Here is an 11,391-nt window from a genome sequence, read left to right as displayed (position 1 = left end):
ACCCTTGTACTTTGGTGTATTGTCTCATAGGTGGAAGATTGGTAAGGGTGGGCAATGGGGGTCAAGTGACTTGCCCAGGGTCACACAGCTGGGAAGTGGCTGAGGCCGGGTTTGAACCTGGGACCTCCTGTCTCTAGGCCTGACTCTCACTCCACTGAGCTACCCAGCTGCCCCCGATTTTCTATAATTCTTAAACAAGATAGGCACATGCATAATGGTATACTTGAGAGAAGAATATAGCATTATTTTTTTCTAGAATCTTAATGATATTAGAATGGTTTCTGGAAATTGAAATTAAGGTTAGCACAATAAGGCAAAGAGAGGAGATAACAGTCAGGAACTAATCTGTAATAGAGAGAAGCAGTGGCAGCTATGGTGATCAGGTTCCCAAAAGTACCTTACAGTAGAGTTTCTGGGGCCAGGGACTAAGCATAGCCCAACGGCCTTGGAATATTATGGAAAAAGATAACTCATATTGAACATGCCAAGTTAATGTGATTGTTCCTTTAAGAACTGATGAAAAATATTTTAATTTGTTCAATTCCTTGATCCCCATGCCTGTTTGCCACCATGCATGATTTTATATGATTTTTCTTGTTATTCATTTATGGGAAAGAACCTGGGGTTTCTGGAATATGTATAGTTTTGAGGAAGGTCTATGAATTCAGATGGAAAAAAATTCACCTTTATTTTTACTAACCTCGAAATGAAAATTAATTTTTCCTTCAATTATAAATATAGGCCACAAATTACTATAGTCTTATTAGTACCCTTGACTTTGTCACCAATAGAAATCACAGATCTTTTCATATCATATTATAGCAGTTACAGATAATCAAAATATGATTTATGCCCATTACTACTTTAAAATCATTGGAAGATGAAGTCCCTTCCCCTTGCTAGATTGCTCTGAGTGCAGTCTTTCTATATAGACAAACTCAAGGGATATCACTGGCCAACCAGATAGCTCTATACCTGGTAGTTGTTCAATCACCAAAGGTGAAGTTAGGTATTCTGACATTGGTCATCCAGACATTTTTGCTACTTTCTAGTGTTCCCTATCTAACACTGTTGATAGAACTGTGGAAGAAATTGAGTTGTTTTCATTTTTGTTAAAGTTTTGTAAAACTGGGCTTTCAAATGAGAATTATAAACTGGATAGGTATGGAGACTACACGTTTAGACCAGACAAACATGCCCAATGGTTGAGATTACAGTTGAAGTGCATTACAGTAACTTCAGATTGGGCAAAATGTGTGTGGCCTATGGGTAGAGAAGTTCTTTTATTTTTCTTTTTTGTACTTTTTTTTTTTTGGTAAAATGTTTTATAAAGAAAAGGCATGAACAAGCAGTATGTCTTGCAAGTGATATTTGTGTATTATTATTTTGCTAAAACCCCATACATTTTAAAATGAATTTTACAGGAAAATGGTGACCAGTATCCAAAATGAGAGCCATTACTTCTAAGAAGGTACAGGAATCCAATCACACCAATAATCTAATTCCAGGAAGTAAATGATGCTTGGGCTACTACTGTAATCTGTGAATCTACTATAGCAGTGATGGGCAAACTTTTTAAAGAGGGGGCCAAAAGGAAAGGAAAACAACTTTAGGCGGGCCAGTATAATTTATTAAAAAATATCAATGATACATTTTACAAAATTCTTGTATTTTTTGTGATACTAAGCCCTATTAATAACTGAAAGATTATGAAGGAGAAGGGCCACATCTGGCCCATGGGCCTTAGTTTGCCCATCACTGTACTAGAGGATTCAAAGCCACTAAGAGAATTAAAAATTTTGGATAAATTGTAACTCTACCTTAGTTACTTATATATTTTTCTTGGATATCTTATACTTAGTTAACATATACTATTTATTTCTTAAGCAAATCACTTAAAAACCATAATAAAATACTGAGTTAAAAATCAATTGAATCAAATTAGCATTATTAACAGATCCAATTCTAAGCCAAAATATCAAAGAAAATGAAGTAGAATGGAGACTATGTATTATATGGTTTCACTTATACTAATGATTGTGATGGGACATAGAAGTTTCAGTGTTTTTGTTTGGAAAAAAATCTTGTGAATAGAAGTATGAAGCTGTAAAACTGAAAGGGTACCTCACATCTGTCAAACTTGAAAATTTATCTAAAGATGTGGGTACTTTTGTATGAGGTAAACATACTTTAAAAAAGCTGAGATACTCTCATACTTGTGTGTGCCATTTTATAAAGGTCCTTCTTTTTCACTCTAAGAAGTTGCTATACCGGACCGTCAAACAAATGGAGCACCACATAGAAACTTAAATAAAGTCATGTGCGCTGTGAATGGCTGAGCTGGTTTGTGGCCTGGCACAGAGGAAAAAACTGGAGGCAGTTCCCCTGTCAAAGATACAATATGTTCTAGAATAGTTGAAATTTTGAAGCAGCTCACTGAAAAATTGGTGGCCTCACCATTTCCCCTCAGTATACATCTGGATGAAACTTTAGAGATCTCGTAATGGAGCTGGCTCCTTACTCTTGTTGGCTATGTGCATACTGATGCCATTAAAGAAAAATTCTTACTCTGTGTGTCCCTTTTGGAAACCATAATGGCTGTCAGTGTTTTGGAAATGGTAATACATTTTTGCCAAACACATCTTTGACTAGAAAGAAAAGCTTCATATACTTTGCACAGATGGAGTTCTTACAAATGCATGGCAATAGAACTGGTTTTGTTAACTACAGTGAAAAAGAAAGTTGCTTATGTCATCACTTACTTTTTATGTAGGCATGAACTAGCAATGGAATTTTTCATTAACACTCAAAGAAGTTGTGCCGGAAGCAAAATAATCAACTTTATCAGAAGTAGGCATTGGGCAGAGAGGTGGCCCAGTGGATTGAGAGCCAGGCCTAGAGATGGGAGGACCTGGGTTCAAATTTGACCTCAGACACTTAATAGCTGTGTGACCCTGGGCAAGCCACTTAATCTTCATTGCTCTTAGCATTATTCTGTCTTGGAACCTAAATGCAGTATTTTTTACAAGACAGAAGATAAGGACTTAAAAAATGAATATAAAGTGCTTTTCTACAGTACAGAAGTTCAAGGGCTTTCAAAAGGACAAAATACTTGTTTGAATTATGAGCAGAAATGTATTTTTTTCTGTAAAAGAAATAAAAATTCACTCTTGGAGAACTTTGAAAGAAAGGATTCTACTCACTGGGTGGATTACCTAGCAAATATTTTTAACCATACGAATGAGATAAATCTTTTAATTCAATGTCTTGAAATGACATTACATATTACATACACATCAGGAAAATGGTGACCAGTATCCAAAATGAGAGCCATTACTTCTAAGAAGGTACAGGAATCCAATCACCTGTGTAACCGTCAAAACAAAAGAAACCATTAAATGTCTAACATGACATGCATGTTGCCTTGTCAAAGACAACCTCATGGTTTAATGTTCTTATTCAAGCTAAGCAACAACTGCCTTCACACTGATGTTTTAAAATATGAAATGTAACTTTTAACTTGTCTTTGTTTAATTTTAGAAATAACGGTTCAAATATAATTAATTTCATTTGAAATCCCATCTGTTTTATTCTATGCATTTAAAAACATCTCTGAGAAGGCATCCAGCCTTTAGCATACTGCTAAAAGGGTCCAAGACGTACACAAAAGTTAACTCCTGTTTTAAATGTTAATTCTGATTTTATTTCACATAAAAGACATGACTGATCTGAAGGAATGCTTTATATTACCTATCTACTTATTCTGTTCTGAGAAAAAGGAAAATTGTAGAACTAGCTCAAATACACATAATTAACTGGGGCCTTTTAGCAACTAGGCTCAAGCTCACGTAGCCATTATTGTAATAGCTTTCCCTCCTTCCTAGACTGTTTCCTTTAATGACTGGCACCTCCATGCTGAGGAGGAAGCAGGCAGCTAGGAGGTAGCAGGGGGATGTTCATATGAAGATCTTGCCCACATCCTGGAAGGTCCAACCCCAGGAGAAGTATTCTTGGGCTTGTCTAGGCTTCCTTACTGCCAGGATCCAGCTTATGCCAAGTGTAGGACCCATAATCCACCGGCCAATTTGGCTTTAGCAGGAAGGCAAATTCCTGTGGCTGGAAAAGCCAGATGTCAGAAATGCTGCTGCTGTTGGTGGTGCCAAAAAGGACCGCGCTGGTAAAGGCATTCTTCCTCAGCTTGTCCAGGCGCTGGAACATTCTGCAGATGGGGCTCCAGCTCATGAAGGTCTGGCCGAGTTTCTGGGGGAAGAGGTAGAAGTGCTGGAAGTCTGGTAGGGGGCGCCCTTGCCCAGGCGTCTTCCCCAGAGCATCTGAGCTTAACCCAAAGGTACTCTTAGGCAGGTGAGCACAAGGATCCCTGGCCTGGGCCTCGGCAGCCAGAGCTGCTGGTCCTCTCCACCTTCTCAGGGCCAGAGGCTGGGGCCACCTTCTTCTCTTCCTTCCTCTGCCCGGCCTTTGTTTCGCTTCTAGCTGTCCTTTCTCTTTTCTTAAGGTCTCCTTCTTGGGCTTTTTAGCTTCAAACTGCCATCTTCTTGCTCTTCTTCCCCTCTCCCAGAACTACCCAGAACTGGGGCTGGTCAGGAACCTGTAGTGGGTGTTGGGGGAGGCCGGCTGAGAAGACGGCTCTCGGAGCTGCTCGGAGAGCCACAAGAGGGTGCTCACGTGTGCCGTCAGCGGGGCCACAGGCCACCCACTAAAAAAGCCCAGATCTTCAGGTGGGTAGTCGGGAACCTCAGAACTCGCCGCGCCTCCCCTCTCCTCTTTTGCATTCTCTGGGGCCTGTCTGTGGTGGGGCATGATGCTGGCTGGGGAAACCATGTCGCTGTCGGTGAAGCTGCCCCCCATCCCCAATCCTCACCCCCATCACGTCAGAAGGGAGGTCTCGGAGGTCGGCATTGCTCACGTGGTGTGAGATGACTGCTGCCTCAGCACCCACGGGCCTGGCCAACGTAGAGGGCGTCAGGGGTGGAGGTGGGGCAGTGAGGACGTGAGCATCCTGGCCTCTCCACCGTGTGGCCCTGCAGGCCCACCAGCTTCCAAGGTTTATTTATGTCCCGGGTCCTCCCTCTGGTGGAGATTGTGCAGGAGGGGAAATGGTGGCGGGAGGGGGCTCCGGAGTGGGGCTTTCTCAGAACATGATTCTCTCAGGCAGTCCTTAGCCTCCACACTCAGGAGGGCGGTCACGCTTGCATGGTGGGCTGTTTTTGGAAGGAGAGAGGCCACGCCTGGCGATTCTAGCACCCCTCAAATGACTGTGAGAAGAGAGGAAAAAGTCCTCTGCAGCGATGCCTGATGCCCACCTGCATTAATGGTGATTTCACGTATTAAATCTGGTTTGATCTGTGAGAGTGTCCGAGATGGACGGGAGCCACAGTTCTGAATGCTGATCCAGAGTTCTCGGGCCCTGGGCACATATTGCAGGGACCATGTTGAGGAGCGCTCAGGCTACAATCATAAATGTCTGTTTGTGGTGTGGTGAAGAAACTGGTATGTTCATACAGGTGAGTTCTATGCAGAAAAGACATTTTATTAAAATCTGCTATTTTGAATAATGTTAAATTAGAAGCAACCACAATGCCCCATGGCTGGGAGAATGGTTGAAAAGGCAGACATACTAATGTAACACCATAAAGAAAGGTTCCATATATGGCATATATAGAAATAAGGAAAGTCTATAGAAATATTGGCATTACCTAATGTTATTCATTGATTCCACAAAATGCTGCTAGGTAAAACAACATTAAAGGGAGATAACTAGTTACGTGGGACAATATCTCCTCTGGTGGGACAGGGAAAGGGGGGAGAGTTTAAGGTAGGAGAAATCAAGGTTACCTAGGAGGTCCCCAGGATAGAGAGAGAATTTAGCTTATGGTTAGCCTTAGATGACCAAGTAGGGACATTTGGTTAGAATGGCTTACTGATGCTACTGTGAAGCAATATTATGCAAGGTCTTATGGACAGGCTAAGAGAAATAACATAACATATGCAAATAAACTATGGCACTGTGGAAAATTGAATCATAATGAGTCAGAAGAGGTTATAAGGTGTCTTTTAAGTTGCATCTGGTGTTTATTAGCCAATTTAAAATAAAATTGAAAAAGATATCAATTTTTGGATAATAAATAATATCTATTCAGCTATTCTCCCTGCTATTGGGCATTGTGGTTGTTTCTAATTTGTCAATATTAAAAGTCACTTTCCCTCATAACAGACTTCCTGGCCACCTTTTCTGATACTTCTAAAACCAAACCTTTACTTATTTTCTCTAGAATATTTCTTGCCTCCACTGCCAGTTCCAGGTTCTCCTTCTTCCTCCATCACTTAGGAATTCCTCTCCTTTTGAAGTTCATGCTAGTCATAGCTACCAATCAAAATCCTGATGGCTGTGGTCATTTCCCTTCCTCAGTGGGTTTGACATGTGGCTCACAATTTTCCCAACTCTTCCCTTCATGCTAGGGGACTTCGATATACATGTTGATTCTTCTTTAAATACTCTAACCCCATGATGACGAACCTATGGCACATGTACCAAAGATGGCATACAGAGGGCTCTCTGTGGGCACACACAGACCCCTGGCTTGGCTGGCTGGGAGCCTGGCCCCATCCCCCATATGGAAGGGGAGGGTATGGGGCACTGAAGCCTCCCTATAGAGCTCAGCCCTGGCTTGGCCAGCTTGCATCCCACTCCCATCCCCGAAAGCAGGGTTGAGTGGGGCACTGTGTGCTGTCAGGGGCTGGGGTGGGACATGGCACGGGGTTATTAAAAAGTTTCAAAAGGTTCATCATCACTGCCTTAACCCCTCAGTTCCTGCTCCTACTCACTTTCCATGATCTGCTTCTCCACCCCACTTTCGTCATATATAAAGATGGTCAAACCCATGATCTTGCCCATCTGTAAATGTACCATCTCCATGTTTAGGAGTCCTGAAATCCCCTCCTCAAACCATAATTTATTGGGTCCTAACTGCATCCTGAGGTTACTGATAAGGGCAGACTTACTGGCAACTGGGGAATTAGATAAAACTACCTTAACTGTTAAAGATGGGATATGGTCAGATAGTTCTTGCTTCTCAAAGATACTCCACAAACCTTGAAGGAAGTGCAGAGATAATGGTTTATGAGACTAATGAGAAGAGAATTCTTTTTAAACTGATGGTCATTATGGAAAAGTTTAACTTTTGGTATCTAACTTCAGAGAGGGAGAGGTTGAACTTTAGGACATGTAGGCTTTTCTCAGAGACAAAGAAGGGAAAGATGGTTACAAAATAAAATCACAGAGTGAAACCAAATGTAAAATACAGGATTAAAAAAATTCATTCTTTCAGATCACTCCTATAGTTCCTCACCTTTGCTCCAATACACATAATGCTGAACAAAAGGGGAGGAAATCATACAACCATTCTGACTGGGCTCGCTATTAAGTTGTACATGACCTCAACTGGGTCCTTGTTGCTGCTAGACAATCTTACTATAACTCTCTTATCAAATTACTTTCCCACTCTCTACAACAGCTCTTCTAAACCTTTTCATCCATCCTCAAATCATCCATGGCTCCCTTTTCTCCTACCCTTTCAGCTAAGGTCTTTTGCTACATATTTTGTGGAAAAACCTAAAGTGATTCACTGGAAACTCCCTCTTCTTCCCTTTCTTACTCAGATGCCTTTTTCCATTTTCTCTTTCACTCTTGTCTCATGTGGTGAAGTAGTCTTTTTCCTTATCAATATCAACCCCTCTACTTGCTAAAATGATTCTATTCCATCCTGTCTCCTTTAACAGATTGTCCCCTCTATCATCCCCACTCTTTCATTTAATTTCTTTCTTTTTTTGTTTTAAACCCTTACCTTCTGTTTTAGTATCAGTTCTAAGGCAGAAGAGCAGTAAGAGTTAGGCAATTAGGGTTAAGTGATTTGTCCAGGGTCACACAGCTAAGAAGGCTAGATTTGAACCCAGGACCTCCTGCCTCTAGGTCTGACTCTCTATTCACTGAGCCACCTGCCTGCCCCAAATTATTTTCAGTGTCTCCCTTTCTACTGACTCATTTTTTCTATTTACAAACATGTCCATGTCTCTCCTATCCTAGAAAAAGCTCTCACTTTTCACTTCCGACTCCAATACCTATTGACCGATATCTCTTTTGCTCTCTACTGCTAAGCCTGAAAAGGCCTTCTACAACGGGTACTTCCACTTTGTCTCCTCATTCTCTTAGCCCCTTATAACCTGACTTTCTCATTCCACTGAAGCTGCTCTCCTCTATTCATTATTCTGTTTTCTTCTATACCGCTTAGGCCTTGTCTATGCTAGGCGACTGAACTCCTGGAGGGCTGGGGCCATCTCTTGCCTCTCTTTGTACATAGTGCTTGGCACATAGGAGGTGTTCCACGAATGTCTGATTGTTAGTTCCTGGGATGGTGACCTGGGTCACATGTATTTCTAATCAAACAACATCAGTACAGCTAAGTTGTGGGAATGGAAAGCAGAAGTTGAAGGCAAAAGTCCCAAGACCTTGTCTGGCCTCTATTTCACTCTGGGGCTGCCTGAAGAAGGCAGATCACAGGGGAAACAAAATTTCTAGTTTAGTGAATGGAAGGTGGCTTATTCTACAGTGGTTGCAGAACTGATTCTCTTAGAAAGATAATACCTGTTGCATAGGAGAAAGAAAAGAGAAAGGAATAAGCACTTATATAGCATCTACTATGCTCAATGCTTTTTACAAATATTATCTCATTTGATCCTTGAAACTCTGGGAAGTAGGAGCTATTATTTTCTCTGTTTTACAGTTGAGGAATTTGAGGCTGAATGAAGTGAAGTGCCCAAGGTCACACAGCTGGTAAGTGTTAGAGGTTGGATTTGAACTCAGGTCTTCTTGACTCCAAACCTAGCTACCTGTTTTCAATAAATAAATGTTTGTTGACTGACCAATTAGCAAAAAAAAAAAAAAAAAAAAAAAAAAAAAAAAAAAAGACAGTGGGCCCGATAGGGTCTCTTTTTAGAGAAGAAGAAAAAAGTGGCTAGTACAGTGGAGACAGCCTGCAAGAGAGTTGCGAGGTCAGTGAATTGGAGTCATGATGCAGATAAAGAGTAGGGTTCTGTAAGGGGAAGGCAGAGGGAGAGGTAAAAAGCTTCTGGAAAGCCCATTGAAAACACATTTGGGGGAAAGTTGTGATGTGGAAGGGATACATGTATTCAGTTGAAGGGAGTGGTTGACAGTTTCAAAAGCTGCAAAGAGAATGAGTGTGCTAGGGAATGAAAAAAAGTCATTTTATTTATTATTTAAGGGATCATTGATAACTTCAGTTGAAAGATGAGTTTGGAAGCTAGATCACAAGGATTGAGAAGTGAGCAGAAGGTGTAATTTAGACAACTTTTTTTGAGTTTGGTCATGAAAGTGAGAACTATAGCAGGACAGTTTGAGGGGCTGGCAGGGTCAAGTAAAGAGTTTTTGTTGCTGTTTTTGTTGTTTTTATAGAACGGTAGAGATTTAGGAATATTTGTAGGCAGCAACAAAGGAGTTAGTAGATAAGGAGATCCTGAAGATTAGAGAGGGAAGTAATGTTTTAAAGGACAAGCTTATGGAGGTGGAAGGAGGGGTTGGAATCTAGAGCACAAATGGAGAACATGGTCTAGGCAGAGAAGGATCATTTCTTCCTCATACACTGAAACAGAGGAGAGAATGAGGTTTGAGGTAGAAAGGTTTTGAGATATAGAACAGGAGGGGAGTAAATTATAAAAAAAAACCAACCCCTAACCTCTATTTTCCTTCTGTCTCTGTTCTATTATGGAGGGTATCTCATAGGATGAATTTTTTTGTGTTGGTTGCCTTTTAGGCTAGTAAGGAGCTAGGTTCATTTAAGGTCAAAGATTCTGGAAGGATAAAAGCTGTATCATATGAGCAGAAAAAACTTTATAATCGTGATAAGTCCTCATGAGTCATTTGCTCAAGAGAGCACTTGCTAGATGTCATGGGTCCTAACAATACTTCATTGCCTGAGCTGAGTCACTTACTCTTTAATCCCTAATTCTGAAAAGAAACCACATGCTTATTAAAAGAAAAGCATATAGAAGAGAGAATGGGGACGTATAGCATTGCACCTGTAGGTTTTGATGAGTTTGTCCGAGTGGGCCTCTAAGAGCAACCCCTGTAGTACATCCTTCACAAGGCTATTAATGTGACGCTCAGGGATGCCACGAAGCCGGGCATACATGACCAGAGTCTCTCGTCCTGTCATATGGTCCAGTAAGGCATCAAATTGAGGGCAGTAACCAATTCTCTGTCGTACCTGAAATAACAACAAAGATCCAGGCAAGGGTTTCAGATTTAATAGTGGCCCCAAATAAGAAAATCTCGTGCTATTGTAAAGGGCTGAGTCCAGAGAAAACATCCCAAAAGTTTTGTAGGGGATGTAGCTCCCAAAAGTTAAACATGGTGTCTGTTTCCCAGGCCTGTCCCTTACATTCTCTAAAATTTTTAACTTGATGAGGCAAAAGACTTGGTGTCCTTTTAGTCTATGCCCTTCTCCAGAAAAGTTTGTTCTCACAGCCTATCAATATGCTTTCTACTTCCAGGAGGGCTTTGGATTCTCTGAAATTTGGCCCTCTTGGAGTGAACATTTCAGGGTAATATGAAGACAGACAAGAAACAAGAACCAAAAAAAGCTGGATAAGATTTGAGATACTTTTGGACAGCAGAAGCACTATTTTGGATAATAGAAGATACTTTGCAAATTTAAAGGCTATGCTAACAGAGACCTTGAGTGCTCACTTGCTAAAAAACAAAACAAAAAATAACACTGATCTATCCAGGCACCTTTAGTAGCCAGTGGAGACAATTAAGTCTGCCTGGATATCAAATACTTAACCAACAGGTTGGAGAGATAACGAGGCTAGGTATAGATTAATGAGTGTGTAATTCTGGAAACATCAGAAGAGTTTCTCCTTGCCAGTCTCAAGGGAATGATGAATTTGCCAGTTTCTCTACTTATAGTGAAGTTAAGGGCACAGTCTGGAGTTGTTTTTATTTTTCTTCTCTTTAGTAGTCTAGGAAGTTACTGAAAATGCCCTCCATTTGAACTTTTAATACCTTCAATTTCTTTTTCTTCTCTAATTGCTACTGCTAGTGTTTCTAGTACAATGTTAAATAATAGAAGTGATAATGGGCATCCTTGTTTCATGCCTGATCTTATTGGGAAGGCTTCTAATTTATCTCCATTGCATATAATGCTTGTTGGTTTTTTTTTTTTTAAAGGTTTTTTACCTTCCGTCTTGAAGTCAATACTGTGTATTGGCTCCAAGGCAGAAGAGTGGTAAGGGTAGGCAATGGGGGTCAAGTGACTTGCCCAGGGTCACACAGCTGGGAAGTGTCTGAGGTCAAAT

At 40.9% G+C, this 11,391-nt stretch overlaps 1 protein-coding gene across 1 annotated transcript in view; it reads right to left on the bottom strand.

Moving 5' to 3' along the window:
* LOC123248482 (phospholipid-transporting ATPase ABCA3-like) overlaps positions 1-11,391 on the bottom strand; it is a 231,050-nt gene that overhangs the window by 19,629 nt on the left and 200,030 nt on the right. Inside the window, exon 19 of the mRNA XM_044677271.1 lies at positions 10,111-10,298. Coding sequence (XP_044533206.1) covers positions 10,111-10,298 — 188 coding nt within the window. The remainder of the gene's footprint in view (positions 1-10,110; positions 10,299-11,391) is intronic.

Source organism: Gracilinanus agilis, chromosome 1 (genome assembly GCF_016433145.1).
Source record: "Gracilinanus agilis isolate LMUSP501 chromosome 1, AgileGrace, whole genome shotgun sequence".
NCBI classification, from domain to species: domain Eukaryota; kingdom Metazoa; phylum Chordata; class Mammalia; order Didelphimorphia; family Didelphidae; genus Gracilinanus; species Gracilinanus agilis.
The sequence above is the reverse complement of the archived record's forward strand: the minus strand, read 5'-3'. Positions and strand labels throughout refer to the sequence as shown.